The 19,443-nt window shown below is 49.3% G+C and overlaps 5 protein-coding genes across 5 annotated transcripts; 2 read left to right on the forward strand and 3 right to left on the reverse strand.

The window, feature by feature from the left end:
• Positions 1-702: 702 nt before the first annotated feature.
• FPRO_01446 (putative U-snRNP-associated cyclophilin) lies at positions 703-1,667 on the forward strand (the record flags this gene model as incomplete). The annotated part of the gene is made up of 5 exons (XM_031231384.1): positions 703-740; positions 900-925; positions 1,083-1,228; positions 1,278-1,415; positions 1,467-1,667. 5 exons carry the CDS (start codon positions 703-705, stop codon positions 1,665-1,667), a joined length of 549 nt encoding a protein of 182 aa, XP_031075027.1.
• A 961-nt stretch (positions 1,668-2,628) lies between these two features.
• Positions 2,629-4,188, reverse strand: FPRO_01445 (uncharacterized protein; the record flags this gene model as incomplete). Its single annotated transcript, XM_031231395.1, has 1 exon — positions 2,629-4,188. One exon carries the CDS (start codon positions 4,186-4,188, stop codon positions 2,629-2,631), a length of 1,560 nt encoding a protein of 519 aa, XP_031075028.1.
• A 3,916-nt stretch (positions 4,189-8,104) lies between these two features.
• Positions 8,105-10,785, reverse strand: FPRO_01444 (uncharacterized protein; the record flags this gene model as incomplete). The annotated part of the gene is made up of 3 exons (XM_031231406.1): positions 8,105-10,017; positions 10,067-10,297; positions 10,350-10,785. 3 exons carry the CDS (start codon positions 10,783-10,785, stop codon positions 8,105-8,107), a joined length of 2,580 nt encoding a protein of 859 aa, XP_031075029.1.
• Positions 10,786-11,820: 1,035 nt separating this feature from the next.
• On the reverse strand, positions 11,821-14,655 carry FPRO_01443 (uncharacterized protein; the record flags this gene model as incomplete). Its single annotated transcript, XM_031231417.1, has 3 exons — positions 11,821-13,323; positions 13,534-14,373; positions 14,425-14,655. The coding sequence occupies 3 exons, from the start codon at positions 14,653-14,655 to the stop codon at positions 11,821-11,823; spliced, it is 2,574 nt and encodes an 857-aa protein (XP_031075030.1).
• A 3,972-nt stretch (positions 14,656-18,627) lies between these two features.
• FPRO_01442 (putative dynein light chain type 1) lies at positions 18,628-19,299 on the forward strand (the record flags this gene model as incomplete). The annotated part of the gene is made up of 7 exons (XM_031231428.1): positions 18,628-18,685; positions 18,739-18,761; positions 18,825-18,858; positions 18,921-18,955; positions 19,012-19,038; positions 19,090-19,159; positions 19,235-19,299. The coding sequence occupies 7 exons, from the start codon at positions 18,628-18,630 to the stop codon at positions 19,297-19,299; spliced, it is 312 nt and encodes a 103-aa protein (XP_031075031.1).
• Positions 19,300-19,443: the final 144 nt, after the last annotated feature.

Below are 19,443 nucleotides of genomic sequence, written 5' to 3' on the forward strand. Positions count from 1 at the left end.
TAACGGCAAGGCCGTTACTGGCTTTCTTAGATCGTGGGTGATGCTTAGCTTGAGATGTTATATAGAAGTCTGGGCTGTGATACTGGAACCTGGGGTCTATGAACCAGATGAACACATCAAATATCAGACAAAATCATTCAATTTGAAGTATCTACATTGATGAATCCATTTCACTACCCCTCAGCTGTCGTAACTCTTTCACTTGGCTTTGGCTTGGCTCTGGCGTGCCCAGAAGGCGTCGAATGGCTTCATAGACCTAAACCCCGGATGCCACCCCCCGCTTTGCTTAGTTGATGGCCTGGTCGAGATGCCTCATGGGGTACTTCAGCGGAGATGTGGCGTTAGATCTGGATCCGAAGCCAAAGACGTACGATACTCTTGAAAATGCTTATCCTGTCTCAATATTGACTGTTGCAATCGTGAAACGAATTTACCTAAATAAAAAAAATGACCTGGAAGCATTAAGCAATGATAGAAATTGAAAGAGCCTGGTTGAGTACCTTATCGTTCCTTCTCAAGTTAATCAACCAATCATAGACCCCCAATCTTCCTCCACACTGCCTTCCTAATCGAGGCCTTAGACAGCTCCACACTAAAACACAGCAAGAAACAGGCCGCCCGATTAACGCTGCATTTCACACCGTCTAAAACATCTTGACAAAAACGTACAAACAACTTGAACTAATCACACAATCCCTCAAAATGCCTCCTACAAAGCTCCCCGAGTCTGGAAATCCTCTGTAAGTCCTTCCAAACCTCTCAGAATAGAATGGCGGTGCATTATACTTCTACCCTGGTGATTCGAGGTGGAGAGACGATGCACCTCGCAGCGCAGTTTTGAGTCAGCTCCTCAATAGAAGAGGGTGTGTGTGGGCTGACCTTTGCGCGGTTCTTTATAGTGTCTTTCTTGACATTACTCTCGGAGGTTAGTCTTCCCGTGTGTTCTCCGAAGACGGAGCTCATCGCTGCCGAAAGTGAGGCTATTCCCAGTGATCTGCGGAATAGGCCGTGATGACCCTGTCGATATCATTGTTGTCTTCGAGCACTCAATCAATGTTCTCAATTCAAACTAACAATATCAGGTGAACCTCTTGGTCGCATCCAGATCGAGCTGTTTAAGGATGTTGTACCAAAGACAGCTGAGAACTTTCGTCAGTTCTGCACCGGCGAGAGCAAGAACAGTGCCGGCCGTCCTCAGGGCTACAAGGGCTCCAAGTTCCACCGCATAGTGAGTTTCGTATCCCCGATGACAGGTACAATCCTAACTTGAGGAACAGATCCCAAACTTCATGTGCCAAGGTGGTGACTTTCTCAATAACGATGGTTCAGGATCGACCTGCATCTGGGGCTACAAGAGCTTTGAAGACGAGAACTTCACTCTCAAGCATGATCAGCCAGGCCTCTTATCCATGGCTGTGCGTGGTATACCCCCTGCTTCCATGAGATTGTCACTGACAGATTAATAGAACGCTGGACCCAATACCAATGGTTCTCAATTCTTCATCACAACTGTTCCCACACCTTTCCTCGATAACAAGCATGTCGTCTTTGGCAAGGTCGTCGACGGCATGGACGTGGTAAAGAAGATGGAGGCTACCAAAACTGGCTATGCTGCCCCGGATAGACCGAACCTTGACGTAGTCATCTCCCAGTGTGGTGAAATGTAATCGTTCATGGTTTTGCTGGTTTTGTAGACTGTCTCTTGTTGGAAATCACAAGGAAATACGGGGCGGTAAAACACAATCTGGTGCTGCGGAGGCCGAGATCTGTATCAGTAGAGATACCATCCCAAATACACATCTCGATGCGCCCCTGGCTCGGCGCTTTTCATGTCTTACTTTGTTACACTCGTGTCTCTCGAGGTAAATTACATGCAGCTTGTATCGCAAATATGGCTCGGCATCTGATATCACCTTCCTGATAATGACCAGAAGTTGGGCATAGAGAGTCCTTGGGCATAGAGAGTCCTTGGGCATAGAGAGTCCTTGGGCATAGAGAGTGTAAGAATTCATGGTAATCATGCCGAACTATTTGCTATGAACCGATTAGTTACACGACCAAGTTGAACGATAAGCTGGTGAACCAGCCTCAAAGGCTCCCAGAATCACTCTCACCGCACCGTGTTAGAGTGACTGCCGAGATGATCATATTACAGTCCATTTTAACACATTCACCAGAACAACAAACACGTTTCACTTCACTAAACACAGAAATCGATGCGAACTATTTTGAAATTTTTATCTTAAACTCTGGTTCCTTAGATTCCCGCGTATCCCATCGCCCACCGGCAAAGCACCCAACCAAAAGCAAAATCATAACGCTGCATTAAATCATGTGTACATGCCGAAAGAAATTGGCCTACCTCTTCTCTCTCCCCTTTCTCCAACGCCCATAGACACTGAGAGAAAAGGGGGGAGGTGAGAGGCGCATAAAATCAGATTGGTATCTATATATCCAACGCCGTGAAATGCGACCGGCGCCCCTTTTTTGCTGTGTTGTAAACCATATACCTGCATCTCTCGGAGATGAGGAACACGAAGCCGTCTATATATACTTGAGAGACGAAGGAAGGACGGTGAACCTTGACAGTATAATAATATATGTCAAGGAGTGGGGTTATTGAGTAACCTAGAAGTTACCAAACACCCAGTTTTGGCGGCGGCGGAGGAATGGCGTGGGAATGGGAGGACCATCGCTCTGTGTCTGAGAGGGCGCGCCGCTGCTGGTGGAGGAAGTTTCCTCGCGGAACTCGCCGCCGGGCATTGTATGTTGGGGAGCGTTAGCTTCTCCCGAGGAGGTTGGTGTATTAATGTGTGTGACGATGGTCTTGATGACTGTGGAGGGCTGAGGTTGTTGCTGCTGGTCACCACCAGTAGGTTGTCCCTTGGGTCGGGTGGTGTAGAGAGTCTCGTAAACAGTCGAGGCAGTTGGTGGTGTAGGCACAGCATCAGAGGGATGAGAAGTCTTGCTTCGGGTGACAAAGGCTGTTGTTGTGATTGTCTTGGTGCTGGGTCCTGCCTCTGTAGGCTCAGGTTCGGGCGTAGCAAGAGACTCAGCGGGCATGGTAACATAGACAGTGCTGATAATGGGAGAAGGCTTCACAGTCGCTGTGACAGTAACAGTAGCCACGCCACCACCATTGCCAGCGCCTCCGTCGACGGGTGCAGTAGAGGTAGGCCTGACAGCAGTTGATGAAGGAGCAGTGTCGTCGCCTTTGCTGCCATCAACGTCGACCTGGAAGTTGGACTTCATCTGATCCTCGATGCCAGCAGAGTAAATGTTCTGATTGTCGACCCATTCAAGAGTTTGTAGGTTCTTGGCAGCGAATGGTTCGGCGTCAGGTCCAGTAATCTTGATGTCGATAACACTCGAGTAACTCTCGTTGCGGGCGATGGCATCCATGGTGAAGCCATTGGGATCCTTGTCACCGCGCATAAATGTACCAGCCCAGGGGAACTTGCCATTCTTGGTGGCCTCCATGTCAATCTTGTCCTTGTTCAGGTCGGGCCAGTCCCAGTACCAGTAGATGGTGTAGATGTCACCAGTCTTGAGGTTGTCGGGCAGCTTGATGTCGGACTGGCAGGCCAGCTCCTTGGTGGAGAGAGCGCCTTGGGGAGCGAGTTCGCTAGAGCGCTCAGTGCTGAGTTCACCAGGGTTTGGCTGATAACACTGGCCATCGTCGTAGTTGCGCGTAGCGAGAAGCTTGCCACGCTTGTCACCGCCTGTGCCTTGCTTGTTCCAGAGAAGATGAACGTCAAAGAGCTTCTCCTGCTCCTTGGGTTGAGTGGTGCCATAGAAATAGATAGTGCCGCGGTTTCTGGGCTTGTTGGGCTGGTTTTGAGGAAGGGTTGTGTGGCCATTCTCAAGATGCATAATAGCAATGTAATCGCCAGGGGCAGCCTCGAGCATGGGATATTGAGGCTTCTTCTCAAGCGGGAACTTGTTGAGAATTTCTTCGCCAGAGTAAGCGGACTGGCCTGACTGAGGAAGAATGTTCTGGGGAATTGTGTCGGTGAATGGAGGATTCGTAGAGTCGCGAGGCACATATCCACGAGGGTATCCTATGTTCCCAAACATTGTGCCATTTCGAGCGAGCTTGTAGGCATACTCAACCCAGGAGTGCGCCAGGGCTGGAGAAATGAGCGTTGTACTCGCAAGAGCGAGACCAGAGGCCTGGAAGAATTTCATGCTGAATACTGATGTTTCGTAAGGTTTTTTTAGTGGTAATTTGCTGTCGCAAAAATGCGAGTTGGTCGTTTTTCTTTTTCTTGTGTTGAAATAAAATTGCAATGATATTTCGAAAGGAAAGTTGACGAAGAGTGAACTCCGGGGAGGAGAATGAATGCGTCGCGTTTTATGCACCAAGGAGCGGAAGAGAGGCAAAGCCCGTCACTATGGAAATCCGCAGATGATGTTGTTATTGTTGATGAAAAGGGAACAATTGTTGTGTGCGAGCGAACAGTGAATAGGGCTTTGTGGTGTTAAATGGTTGACAGCTGGCGAACACTGGCAGAGTGTGAGTGGCCTTGGTTGACAGGCAACGAGCGGTGACTGAACACTGACCAATAACGAACACTTCAAGCTATCAATGAAAGAGCCTTGAACCTCTGCAATCAATGGTGATTGTGGTGTGTTTGACTTGGGTTGCAGTGTAAGGTATGTTGTTGAAAGACTGAGCGAGCGCCGGCGCAGGTAAAGTGTTGATGATTTGGTCAGTCCTGCTGAACCTCAAGTGAAAGAGGGGAACACAAGGAAAGAAATTTGTTCAATGAAAAAAGAGAAGAGAGAAGAAGAAGAAGGAGAGAGAGAGAGGTGACAAAGGAAAAAAGAGAGAGGTTGTATACCGCTTGCTCTAGTTCAGCATCTTTGGTGTTCGTGAATCACGAACGACAAAACGGGTGATGCGTGTCAATTTGTGATCCGAGAGCGCAGGAGCTTAACGTCAGAGGCTCTTACAGCCAAGAGATCACGACAGCGAACGGATGGTATAGCTTGGATCGGATGGGAGGACGAGTGGTGATGTAGAGATTGCACGAGATAGGGACAATCAAGAACACAAGCAAGTGGGGGGTGTTTCGTAGAACTCAAGTGAGGTAGACAGACACAAGTAATGCACGGCAATCAAGCAGAGATGACAAGCAGGCACCCGAAGGACGAAACACTCTGTTCTTTTAGTCTGGAGAGAAACATGAGATCTGGGACGGGGGATGTGAGGCATTGTATAGGAGGCCCCACGACCTATCGTTAGGCATCATATTGCGGTCCAGGAAACTGGCCTCGTACAGACGGAGTCGAAACGCGGACGGGAAGAAGAGAGAGATGCAGGCATGCAAGGCACGATCATGGCAGGACAGGGCAGGGGAGAAAGACGAGGCGCGGCTAAGAGCATGTCATTGTTGAGATGGTGCAGAGCTTGGCGTAGCATCAGCTAGTTCATCTCATCGTATCGCGCATATCTGATCGCGGCAGCTCATACATGGGCATAATACAGCCACTATGGCGCGTTTAGACTGGGAATGCGGGCATAGAAACAAGAGCACCAAGATCATGTTCGTCGCAGCGTCGTCTGGGGAAGCGCTCAAGGGGGCACAGACTCTGTCCCAAGAACCACTTAACAGAATATGAGCTCTGTAGCCCAGCGCAAGGGTAAGGATCCCAGGCTGAGAATAGATGTTTCCCACGAAAGAGGAACGTTTCGAAACTGGGATCCTGATAGCCGCCTGAATGGTCAAAGAGCATCGTGTCAATAGCTCAGGCAACGCGTCTGGGTCGAGACTCACAGCCCAGCGGTGGTTGGCTATCCACAGAGACGGGATAGTTCAATTCAAAGCGAAAACAAGGATATAGCTGGTCTAGAGTCTTCAAAATAATGCCTGTAGTAGACTAATCTGTTGCCGGGATTATCAAGATAGAACAAGAGAGAGAGAAAATAGTATGAAACGTCTGGATGCGAAACCAATCGGTTGGATGTCGTTGCTCGGTTGGCGCCCACACAACGCGGGCGTCTAAGGAAATTAACTGGCGGCGGTTGCAAGCGCGGCTGTACCTTTTTTAGCGGCCAGGGACCAATTGGCTGTGGCTTGTGCTCTAGAAATGATCGATACAGGGATTTGCGACAGGGGCTGGTTCGCTGTAAATTTAACAGAGAGCAGTAAAGAACTGGTATTGCTGTCTCAGAATTGCGTGGACTGGCCAGTCGCCTGAGGCCTACCGTCGTAGCCAGTGCCACTTCTTCGCTTAAGCTCAGTGCCTAATCAGTTGTGGTCTTGGGCCAAGGCTACGGTGAGAGAGTGAGAGTGGCTTACCATCCATCAGTTGAAGATCTATTTTAGACGCCTTTGTTGGTCATGACTATTATCTCTCACATTTATCTATATGAAACCGCAATATCCTCTTTTTTCTTCTTTTCCTGTTACTTTCTCAATCTCTCTCATTTATTTACTGATTAGTGGTCGTCATCGTCCCACAAGGTCATTTTCACGGTCGCTATAAAATTATCGCTGCATTGACGACCTTGTTTGATCAAGCGCCCGCCCGACTCAACTCCACCAGAATATGATGATGACGAGGCCAGCAAATATCTTGGAAATCTCGTGTTGAACCTTGACGAGGTCGCTCAGCTTGTGGCCGTACATTTTTTTTTTTCTATCTGGTGGTCTCCTTGTTATGAGCTGTTTTCTCGTATATTTCCTTCTTAATGACATGCTGTTCCTTGACTCATCTCCACTGCTGAACCCTCAAATGCAATGCATGCGGTGTCTCGTCGTACACAACCATCCATACCAGCAAACATCAAAAGAATTCTATATTGCTCATTTTATTTAACTAGGGACTGCTTCAGTAACCGACATTCTCCTCCTTTAACATATCTGAGCTGTTCAAGGCATATTCACTCCTTCAGTGCGTCCCTTCAATATCCAACCCTCAACCCAATTCAATCTCAACACCAAATCACACATCGTCAACTCCTTCAAATGAATATCGAATTCGTCTGCACTAACAATAACAAACCTCCTTCACTCCTCAGAAACTCCATAAATCTATCGTCTGAATATTCAATACCTCCGCACCCCCTCAAACTCACTCATCCCTCATCCACGCCCCTCCCTTGACACATTCTCCTCACACGCCCTCTCTGTTCATTCGGTCTTTGGACGTCTTTTTGAGAGAACAACACACGTCAAACACCCAACTATAAACTTGCAAGTACTAAAAACTTCATCATCTTCAGAACATACACCGTAATTACAATATCAAACTCATTTCAACAGCTCACGTGCCTGTGACTGTAGCTAAGTAAGGTATCTCGTTCCATCTCCATTCTTCAATGGCTTCTCTCAATGTCTCACTTCCCCATCCTTTCTCACCCTCCATCTTTCCCTCTCTTACTCCTTTCAGCTTCTCCAAGTTTAGCTTCCGCAATTATTGCTTTTTCGACGTAGATGGCGTGCACAGACTATTTGGGTCCTTTTTTTACTCCTTCAGATTACTTACCTGTAGTCCACCTACGTAAAGGGAACGGAAAAACCGTTGGTTCACACCCTCGGAAGCTTTATTCAATAACCCAATCTCGAGTGGATCGAGATGAAGAAACGCTAAATTCCATCGTCGCCATCTAAACCTTCACGGCGCAGATCCTCCTGGTGCCTGCATGCGCTGTTTACCTTAGTCTCTGTTGCTCCATGTAGTGATCGACCAACAAACCTGTCACTCTAAACTCTCTTTTAGCCACTGATGAGCTGAATTCTGAGACGTCATGAGGAATTTCACTGAAACTGATAATCATTTCCCTACGCGGACATTGAATAACCACATCCATCAAAAAGAGGCATCACAGTGAAGGCGAGAGGTGACGAGTTGGGTGAACTGATGAATTTGATTCTGTAATCTTCCTTGAACTACCAAACGATATACTTGTCGTATCTATAACGAACTTGGTATTACTGTACTCTCATAACCCAACAACTCCGAAAAATCATCCTGAACGCCACCGAGATTACCATAGCGTACCAACCCAAACCGAACCGAACCAAATCCGTAACATTACATGACTATTGTGACATTAAACGCGTAAATGCATGATCCATCTCATCAGTGATCTCGTTTACCATCCTCCTGCTGCTGCCATTGTGACTGGCACATGGCTATCAATAGCATCTCCTCGTCTTCGCTTCATAGGCCTGGGGCTACCATCACGATCAGCTCCAGCCATAGCCCACTGTGATTGTGTCCATAGAGCTGTCTGGTCACTGCTGGTCTCGGGCTTATGGTGTGATCCCCATTCTGGTCCACCAGTGCTGGCAGACCATCCGTCCAGCGCCGGCATATCCCAGCCTTGTAGGCTATCTGGGTTATCGTAGCCAAGTGAACTAGACAGATCCAACCCTGATGTGGTCGTTGGGCTCTGGAAAGGGTTCACAGTGGAGATGACAGGCTTGAGATCTGCCAGTGTTGTTTGCGCATCGTAGTATCCCGCCGTCTGGCTGTGACCGTGTCCGTGTCCGTGTCCAGCAACCGGGTGGCTATCATTTGCTGTGCTGCATGTTGAGGGCATGAAACCAACGCCTGTGCTTGGAGGCATACCGTGATCAAAGCTGGTCGGGTACGACGGCTGTAAACCTGCTGTTGGTGGAGGTGTAGCGAGACCTCCAGCAAAGGACTCGAACAGTTGAAGTCCACCATTGTTTGTCGCGGGAACATTTGGCACCTGAGCCAGGCTCACGCTGGGATCCCATGCAGAGCTAAAAGTCTCGTTCATCGCTGCTGTCATGTGCTGGTTGATTGAAGGCGTGGGCGACATGATGGCATCTCGCGACATGGAGGTAGAAGGATAAACGAGGGCCTTTTGTTGGTGGTAGCGGGACATGGGATCGTTGACTGTCAACCAGCGCCACGAAGTGCCAGCCGGCTTGAATACCGGGTTGTACTTGTACCATTGGTTGGTTGTGTTGAATCGCCAAAAGACAATGCCCTGGCGGACCCATCGGTTGGAGTCGGGAGCACACGACCAAAGTTCTTGGTACATGGCAACCTTGCAGATGAGATCGCTTCCAGTCAGGTCACGACGAGCCCAAGAAGCGGCATCGCCATCGTCCTCGGATCGCTTGCGCTTGCTGCCAGAGCGGTCCAGATCGTGCTTCTTGCGGTCATCTCCCTTGCTGCGCTTGTCCTTCTTTCGCTGATGCTCGACATCAGGATACTGAACAGCCATGCTGAGAATGCTAGCCCACTCCACGGCGGGAAAGGGGACATGAATATCCTGACGGGGGCGCGAGTGGCAGTCACAGTCAGCCTTGGAGTCGCTGCAGCCCCGGCGGTGAATGCCAGTCTCATTGGTGTAAACACCTTGCTTCTTGTCATCACCGTGAAGCTCAGATGGGCGAGTGAGACGTGTAACACACTTCCATCGGTGGTTCTGGAGGTTGGGGTTTGTGATGGCAACCTCGACAAAACCAGTGAGCTCAGAGCCTGAAGGGAAGCGAGCATGCTCATGCAACTCAAGAGTAGCACACATCTCAAGAAGTAAGCACTCCTCATCTCGAGTGGGTAGATCTAGAGTCTCGTAGATCTCAGGCGCATCCTTCTGCCATCGGCGAGTTACCGTCTTAACACAGGCAGAAGTGGTTCTATCCAAAGAGCGGGTATACTCATGGAGTAACACATCCTTTCCAAGTACACTGGGGCTGTCATCACAGTTGTTGTACTTGTTCAGGTGGGGGAAGGACTCTGTGTCCAGAGCGTTGTCCTGAGCGTCATACGCGATCTCATCCTTGAACTTGACCTCAGACGAGGAGACATAAATCTCTGCCGTCTTAGGGCGGACTGAGATAAGAGACTGGAGAGCAAGGAGTTGTGAGAAGTACTCGTAGTTGGGCTTCACATCAGGCACTCGGCCTTCAGCAAGAGCAGTCAGGACAGGGTTAGACTTGAAGGATTCTTGCTCCTCTTCGTCATAGTAGTCCTCAGAGTTTGTGGAGCCAGGCTCCTTCTTCTCTTCAGCAGGGAAGAGGAAGTGGACTAGTGAGGTCAGTAGGAGATTTATATGAGGCACGCGGCAGTGACTTACAGCATCGCAAGTCCTCGAAGAACTTCTTGACCACTTGCATATGACTTGAGACCTGCTTGCGTCCCATTTGCTCAATGCTATCGTTGCTGTTGTCGATTCGAAAAATCTCTTTGCTGCCAAGGATAGCAACGCAAATTGTGAAGATGTACTCGCTGATGAGCATGTTTCGACCATGGAGCTTGCCACCCATAGAGAACTTGCGGCGGCCCATGTGAGGCATGAGAAGAACAGCTGAGTTCCATTAGTACATGTCAAGTATGGAGCAACGCGAGGGTATTCTTACAGTCAACAAAGGCATCCTCAAGCTCTGGTCTTCTCCAAACACCACCCTTATCCTTCTGGGTGTCTTTGTGTGCTTGTCGATTGCGGTACTGGCGGAAGGCAGGCCAGAAATATAGAGGGTTGACACCATTTCTGGGCCTTCTTTGGTATCGAGGTTGGTTTCTGGGTGTAGGCACGCGGTACAGGCACTCGAATGACTGTGAGGGGATCATGGGAGCTGGGAGGCTGACTGGTACCGAAGGCGAGATGCCTACTGTGTTGGGATAGCATGATACCATGCTGTTGAAGTTGTGTGACTGCGCATTGGCGGCCTGTTCACGTAGAGGCAGACGGCTGTTGTTGTGATATGTTCGTCGAGCATCTTGAAGATAGTCTGGTGAAGGTGTATAGCGTTGTGAGGACAGCACTGGCCTCGGGTGATAGAGTGATGAAGACATGGCAACAAGCAAGTGTTTGGCAAAGGAATGCCGACTGGAGAGCTCAATAAGATAGAAAGACTTGAACCAGCTGAAACGAAATGCCTTTGAGGACTCTACGAATGCAGACAATGAGTAGAACAGAGATGATGAGAATGTTGAGAGGAATTCAAGACGTGGAATGGTGGGATAGATGTATGCATCTGAAGAAAGGAGTGTTCAGGCACTGGAACGAAGAATCACCAGGAGAAATCTAATAAAATCTATAAATCCTAGACTGGGGAGTATATCAGTGATAGTCTGCGGACCAGGGCTGGAGCACCCCTCTCAACTCAAACAATCAAGATCAAATCCATCATAAACCATCCTATACTGTCCTAACCACCAAGGGTAATGGGGTCGTGGTGGATGGGGATGGGGTGGGGGTAGGGATGTGTGGGAGTGGGAAGGGCGCCGCTCCAGCTCCAGCTTCAAACTCCAACAACAGCGGGGAACAGACATGGCTTTGCCCGGAGGGATGTCTGCTGTCGGTAGTCGTGGCGGCCAATTGTGAGTGCCTGCAGAAGCCACCAGCACATGGCAGCTTGGAGCATTGATCGAGGGCGTTAGCATGCAAGGGAGCGTCAGGGCGGGGCCGCGATATCTATGTGCTAACCCGACCTGAACATCAACCAAGGGACTGTGGAGGGGGGCGTGTGTCGAGGGATCTAAGAGACATCTTCAGAACGAACGGTGCAAGGTACAGAAGGTTTGGTATGTGCACAAGATTAGAATCAGACATTAAGAGGATCCGCAAGCTCCCCTGGCCCGTCGCCCGTAAACTCAGGGCATCGAATTCTTCTGTCCAGATCGGAGCCACCCCGAATAAGCGTTGTGAGTAATCCATGCTATCCGCTCTGCAGCGATCAAACGACCCTTGCCAAGGGAGAACGGCGCAGAGCTCATGGAGAGCGAGATCAGCCGTGCAGGCACAGGAACAGGAACCCTCAGCCTTGTCGCAACTCTGTCTCTCCCGTGTAAAGGCAATAGTATATCTGTAGTTTACTATTCCATGCTTCACATATCCATCTCATCAGTTTCATTGCCAATATTCACCCTACTCCTCCCCTTTCCAGTCAATTGCTGAAGGGCCACCTTGTTCACCTGTCCTCCAACCTTCTTCTGCATCTTTGCGATCTCCTCCTCAGCATCGACTGCCTCTGCCTCCGCAAAGTCCAAGACAAGCTTACGACCGAGCAAGTGGGTGTCCCTCAACGCATTTAGTGCGTTCTCGGCTTCGCGGGGAGTGACAAAGTCGGCAAAAGCAAAACCCCGAGGGGTATAATCAGCCTTCTTGGGTAGGCGTACCGATCTAAGCTGGCCATAGGTTCCAAACAGTGACCTGATGTCCTTCTTGGTCGCCTGGAAAGGCAAGTTCTTGACGATGATCTTGGTGCGCTGCCCTGCAGCCTTCTTAGCCTTGTCTTCCCGGCGTCTCTCCTCGGCTGCGTCATGGCCCTTGTGCGATGCCTTAACAGCCAGGACATGATCGTCAAGTACATGACCATCCATGACTTTGAGTGCAGCCTGGGCTTGGCTCCTTGTGCGGAACTCCACAAACCCAAATCCCATGCTAAGTGTCTGCCCTGGTTTCTTCGGGTCCATTTTAGTCTTAACTCTAGCAGAGACGAATCCGTCGAGGGACTGAAAAGCTTCAGCAAGCCTAGATGTGGAAGTCGAAAAGTTTAAATTTCGCACAAACAGAGAGGTGGTTTCCAAATCCTCCTCCGGCTTATCACCGCGTGACAGCAAGTCATCCACACTAAGATTTTGAACCGTCGGAGCCGGACGATCTTTTAGTGACACGGCTTGATCCAGTTGGTCGCCACCTCTGAAGATGTCACTTGGCGCTTTTTCCAAAAAGAGCACACTATCTCCAATCCGGCGATATGCCAGCTTCCCAAAAGCGGATTTGGCGTAATTGGGCTGCGAGAACTGGACAATGGCGATTGTCCCGCTCGGGGGCATCAAAACTCTCAGCACGGGCCCAGATTCCTCGAAGAGCTTACGGAGCTCGTCGATCGTCGTCCCGTAGGGAAAGTTTTTCACCAAGATGGCCATATCACCCCGCTTCTTTGACTTGAAAGCTTCGAGGTCCACTCCATTAGCGGTAAAATATGCTTTGGTCTCTTGAATGACGCTCGTCTCCGCGATGGCCTGCTTGATGGCAGCATCGGCCGAGGTAGGGTCAAGAAGTTCTGATTTTGAAACACCAAGACGGTCGGCGACCGACGCGTTGACGGCGTCCTGGCTCATATACAGCGCATTCCAGTTGAACGTAGTAGCAGCTGCCTCTTGTTTCTTCCGAATCATGTTTTGTTTCTTGAGGGGCAGTTTGGAAATTGCAAACTCATCCAGACCCGTGTCTCTCTTTGCACTCGCAGGAATGATGTGAAGAATACGCCCCTGAAACGTCGTCCCGTCCATGGCTTGGAATGCTTCAACAGCTCCCGACGGGTCAGTAAACAACACCAGGGCGAACCCCTTGCTGGTACCTGAATTGCTGACCGGTAAATGAACCTAGTATTTCAACAGTTATTAGTTGATATCCAGACTAGTATAATCCTCAAGAAATGTAGTAAGATTGGCAACAATTCAGTCAATCGAAGCATCTACTAAAATATTCGCTCAAGTTCTCATCAAATACCGAAGTATAAGCTGTCCCTATCTGAGCTTCATCACGTCGCCTTTGTTTTGTAAATAAATAAAAGAAAATCGTCTGACACATACCTCTTCAATGGTTCCGAACCGCTCAAATGCCTCCCGGAGATCCTCCTGGGTGGCGCTGTAGGGCAGGTTTCGGACAAAAAGTCTTGATGTTCGGCGGATCGCCTCAAGTGAATCATCCTTTGCCGGTTCACCCCCCGATGCCTCCATCGTGGTCTCATTCATCGCCACGCCAGTTGTAGCTGGCGGGTCAACAGAAGTGAGTTCCATTGCTTCGCCTCCCTCTGCATGATCGGTCTCAGTTATTGATGGCCCTTGCGCAGGAGTTCGTTCCAAGTCATCGGGATCAACAAGGTCCAGTAGTCTGTTTGTTCGTGAACGAAGCCAATCGTCATCCTCTGCGACTACTTCCCCCTGTTCCAGACTTGATTTCGCAGCTGTTTCTCGAGGCTCCACGGGTTCGTCGCCTACAGGAGTTTCCGCCTGCGCATCAGAGACCACCCTTGCTTGTTTCAGCTGCGATGGCAAAGATTGAGAGACCAGCGGCTTTTCTGGTGCTTCGATCCTGCGCTGCTTCTCCCTTCGAGTCGGGATCTGCTCGTACTCATCGTCGCTCTCCTCTTCGGGAACAGCGGTGGCAGCAACAGCAGCAACGCCGTCACCGATACCACCCCGGACACCATCATCGAGCGCACCCTCTCTGCCTTCCTTCATTACGTGAAGGAACTCGCGTAGCTTCGGGTCCGCCGGCTGGGGCTCATCTCGCTTACGCTTTCTCAAGCTCGAGTCTGACTCCTTTTCAGCGGGCTGCTCATTGCCCTTGATTGTTGTGGATGGTGTTGATGCAGGTTTGGAATGCCAGGCGCTCTGGCCTTTGCCTTTGGTGAGGGCGGGGTCTGAGATCTAGCATTCCATCAGTATGAGAAGTCAAGACATTAAGAGGAGTCAACTCACAGGTCGCGCAGTCTCTACAGCAATCTTGGACATACGAATGTAAGACCTGTTGAAGTACTTGACTGCCTTTGAGGCATCTTCGGGTGTCTTGTAGCCCACATAGCCAATGCGTCGCTGGGGAATCAGCTTGACATCGGTAATCTCGCGACCTTGGGCGGAGAAGTGCTTCCGAAAGTCAGCCTCTGAGATACTGGGTGGCAAACCCTTGATGAATATCCTCGATGAAGCCATTATGATGATGTTGTTGTTTGTTGTTTATATCTCCCGATCAATGGCGAAAGGTTTCACCGTGGGAGTTGAACGCGTGAAGTCATTTTCAGAACTTGGGCTCTTTAAGAAGGGAGAGAGGAAAAAAAAGTTTCTCTACCACATTCTTATTGCCCGAGGTTGGGACCCGATGTTGGCCCGTGCACCAGATTTTCTAACAGTCCAACCCCACCATCAGCTTCCAAGATGCTTCTATATTCAGTTGTTTTTCTTCACCGCCCTGAGCTCAGTGATGGGAGAAATTCCAGCGAATAAGTCAAACGCCACTATAAACAGTATGACAGAACTGAAAACGGTTGAGTATAGCTACCTATTCAAGAATTTAGATATCTCCTTTCTCTAGAAATTTTGCTCAGCTGAACATGACGAGGCTTTTTGACCAGTATCAGCCGTGAAGCTGAGAAATTCTGCCATGTCAGTATTCACTCTACAGGCAATATACATCAACTCAAAAGCGTACATCTGTCTACAAGAGCCTCATCACGGAAGAAACCACTTCGTATTCTCGGCTCCCACTTCACGCCTTCAAGAATGTTGGTGTGGAGGATATGGTTTTGCCTGCAAGACTCATCTTCCACACAAGACCTGCATCTTGAATGCCAAGGGGGCAATTTTGGAATCCAGTGGCTTTCTGGGCTCTTGTGGTGCTTCTTTGATTCTGGTGCTGTTGCATGTTTTCTGCCTTTCATCTTCAGTCATTGATTGTATTGTTCATGTCGAATGAAGGTGCTGTCGACCAACAAAGCCGTCGAGACTGCTCGACATCAGTGCTACACCTACCGCCTCTACAGCACTCGTTGACTATTGCTTCCTCGAAAATGATTATATCATCAGTCGATGAACTACTGAGTACCAGTAGCGGATTTTAGATCAGATTCCTCATCTCCGACATGCAAGTCAGATGGCGGGGCGTTACACGTTTGTTAGACGCCGATCATGCGCAAATCTCCTCGAACACTGCGAGGCAATAAGAGCCTCAAAGTTCTCTTCGTATGAGCTCATTATTCTTTGACTTGAGGCTGCCTTCTTCAGTCCTCACTTCATTCATGCTCAAAGGAGATTCATCATACCAGGCTCATCGTTTGCAGCAATGTGTTAACTGAATGCAAGAAAATAGATCAACAAAACATCAACTTCTCCGGCTGGTTCCCTAGCAACTTGGAATTAACTTTCAAATGAAGTAGCGGTGAGTTGACATCTAGAAATATTCTTAAAGTTTATATGGCCCTACAACTCTGAATTTGGTTATCCGACATTCCTAGCCTCCCACCTTTCAGCTATCATTGTGCAGTCCGGCAAATATTGGTTCTTGGAGAATCGCGAACTTGAGATGAACATAATAGCTTCAGCTTCGTAAATAGTAAACAGTAAATACTTAATTAGAAGTGCTTTTCATATTCTAGATCTGCCAGAGGGGTGCTGAGATGTGCATTCTTGATGTGCATTCTGGCATACGTGAGATGCACACTCCACACCAGGAGCTCTGGAATGACTTGTGAGGGAATGCGGATGCAAGCCATATTCTCTGGAGAATTCTTGTCAAAGTTTATGGAGGGCCATCTGACTTTCAGCGTGCAGGAACACTCGGAATTCACAAGTATAAGAAGACCTCACTGCTCACTCACCAGTTCTTACACGAGTGTTGTTCAAGGAATACTAAAAATGTACGCCAGATGCATTTCACAGTACCTTCAGCACCATACCTTGGAAGATACATTAGTCTGTCCTTACAATGGATTCAACATCGACTCCATGGCTGATCGATTGGACTCCAACACGGCAATAACACTCCGGAATTACGATCTTGGAACTCGTCGATATGTCACCGAGAACCCGATATTTCACCAAAATAATTACATTATTCCCGAGAGATGACAAAGGCATTCGAGATACTGGACTGCGGTTTTGATCACAAGAGCTTGGGAGTCAGTCACGGTTTGGTGGACAGGTCGTCTTGAGTCACGTTGCGATACTTCGCCCATGACCCACGAGCAAGAGTTATCACACTATCCTCCGGATGCGGCAACAACTCGACTACAACAACAACTATTCTTCTTCCGGTTGAACTTTGAAGTTTATTCACGGTTTGGACCCCGTTTCTTTACTATGACTCCGGTGTCAATCCATCATTGAAAAACTCTTCATCACTTCTGCCACGGTCACTGTCACATTTGGCGACCGAAAGATATCGCGAGTTCCAACAAGGTTCTACGGCACCGGTTTCCCCTCAGAAAGAATTTGACGTTGTACTATCACTGGTTACCATGGGTAGAAGAGGTAAGAACTGCAATCGGCGTACTGATAGTTCTTGAAGCGAACTTCGTGGGCCATTTACTTCATGAGTTTCCGTATATGTATGACGCCACCAAAGTCTGTCACGGTCTTGGCATACTTTGATGCCTTTTTGGGCTTTGATGAGAGATGGGCGCAGGAGGCTACCTCGGAGGTTGGACCTTTTGTCGTTAAGCGTTTCCACTACAGTGTGGACCTTTGAACTTCTTGGAACCTTCGTGATAAACGTGACGGTGCTGTGAGAGGCCTTGTTGACATGTCCGCGGTTTTCCTTCTGTGGTTCTAAACATGCGCCTCTATGTGCCTGGTGCCTGTTTGACATGTAGTCCTGGCTTGAGTGTACTGTAATGGTCTGCAGTCAGTGTCAGGAACTCATCCGCTCATATGGAGTACGCCCTGGCGAATTTGCATCACCCGGGGGTGTGAAATCGGGATGTTCATGGTACCTCCCCATCAGTCGTGCCTCGTCTTCGTTACCTACCAATAACTACCATCTCCTATGTGTTCCTGGTTTATTAAATTGGAGCTGTGCAATATCACCAACAGCACAGCTCAGCCGATATGACGAGAGGTGTGATTCGGCTGGCCAGAACTCTCAATGAACTCCGTACATGATCGAGCATGGCAATACTCTGCGAATTGTACCCAAGCTCATGATCTGATGAACTGGGAGTCACAGTTCACAAGATTTGCGTGGAGAGTTGATGGTTTGGATTGTTTACTAACTCAATCACTAATGCCAAGGACCATGTGAGTAGGACCCTTGTTATCCCGCGTCTTTACGCCTTCGAATGGCAGAGCCACGGCATCTTTGAGTTTTCCTGCTTGCTGGTCAGTGTCCGTAGCACTTGTTGATCTGTAAATGTGAAGTAGAGCTTCAGCTTTGGAATTGGTAGTACAGGGGTTGATCCAAGCACAACATGGTACATAGCGACCGACTAAATCCAATAACATTTTAATCCTAAACATACGTACAGAGTAACAATACTGAAAGTATCAGCAGTTCAATTTCATCATGCCGGCATGGATAGAACAAAATTGGACGTAAAACTGGTTGTACAGGGTAGGCTATGTTGCAAAGATGGAGCATGTCAAAGGGTCCGGTACGTACACAGATAGCTACGGACGCGAGCCGCGCCGCTGGCGTCGTCACAGCGAAAGAAGCATGCAGTCCGGGCCCCATCCACCATGAAGTGCCCGTGCGCTTTATTTCCAGGGCAGCTCCCACTGAAACCGACGCTGATGCTGACGAGGCTACAGCTTGGCCGGCGACAGCCCAATCACGAGCATCAACACGCGACTGTACACTTAATCCGCTCCACAGTCACCACAAGGCTTTAGCATTTGCGCGTCTCATCAAGTCAATCAACGGCAAAACTCCAGACACAATCAATTGTAATACTAGTCGCTATTATTTTTACTTTATCGGCCGAAAACATTAACGCCTCGTACCCTCCATATATCCCGTATGTACTTCCTGAATGCTCTACGACTAGCATCCCGGCCCGTGTCCCTCAAGAAAGGGGCGCACACCAAGGCGTCGTCGAGCGCCAGCCTCACGACAACAACTCAGACTAACAAGACTTCGCAGGTCGCCTTTGTTTCCTAAACCGAACACTTTCCCCAACCTTAACTTAACACAAGATGGCCGACGCTCACGTTCCCAAGGCAGAGTCTCCCGTCGCTCGGGAGAAGCTCGAGGGTAAGCAGCACCCCCTTTGGAGGTTGAGAAGCATCATACTGATATAATGCTAGCTCAGATCAAGTCCGCCGACATGGTGAGATAATCCAACATACGTACCGATATTCCGGACGCGATCGCTGACGAGAGAGTGCCAAAGACGGAGGATATGCAACAGGAGTCTATCGAAGTTGGTATGGAGAATCTATGACAGTTTTGCGCCGGCGACAGGAAGACGAGGCTGACGTGACGATAGCCCAGGAAGCCATGGCCAAGTTCACCATCGAGAAGGTTTCCTCAACAAGTACTGCGTCCCCGTAGACACCCAGGCTGACACGCTATGACAGGACATCGCACAGCACATCAAGCGCACAGTTCGTACACGCCAAGCCTGTCACGATCGATCCCATACTTACAGAGTGTAGTTCGACGAGCGAAAGGGACCAACCTGGCACTGCATTGTTGGCCGAAATTTCGGTAGCTTCGTTACTCACGGTTCGTCAAACCCAACACGCCGATCTCCGACTCCATAGCCCCGGGGCACGGCTGGCTGGCTAACACGCTACGCAGAGACCAAGCACTTTATCTACTTTTACCTTGGCCACTGCGCAATTCTGCTATTCAAAACGCAATAGGCATGGGAGAAATGGCTCACCGGTGGGGGCCTTTGGAAGAGCTTGCTGTAGCGAGAGGGACGGGTGTGGTGGGACAAGAAGAAGGCAAAGACAAAAGCAAGAGGCAGCGAGGCAACACGATGGCTGCTGACTGCTGTATCGTCC

This window comes from Fusarium proliferatum (genome assembly GCF_900067095.1).
Source record: "Fusarium proliferatum ET1 genome assembly, contig: FPRO_scaffold001, whole genome shotgun sequence".
NCBI classification, from domain to species: Eukaryota; Fungi; Ascomycota; class Sordariomycetes; order Hypocreales; family Nectriaceae; genus Fusarium; species Fusarium proliferatum.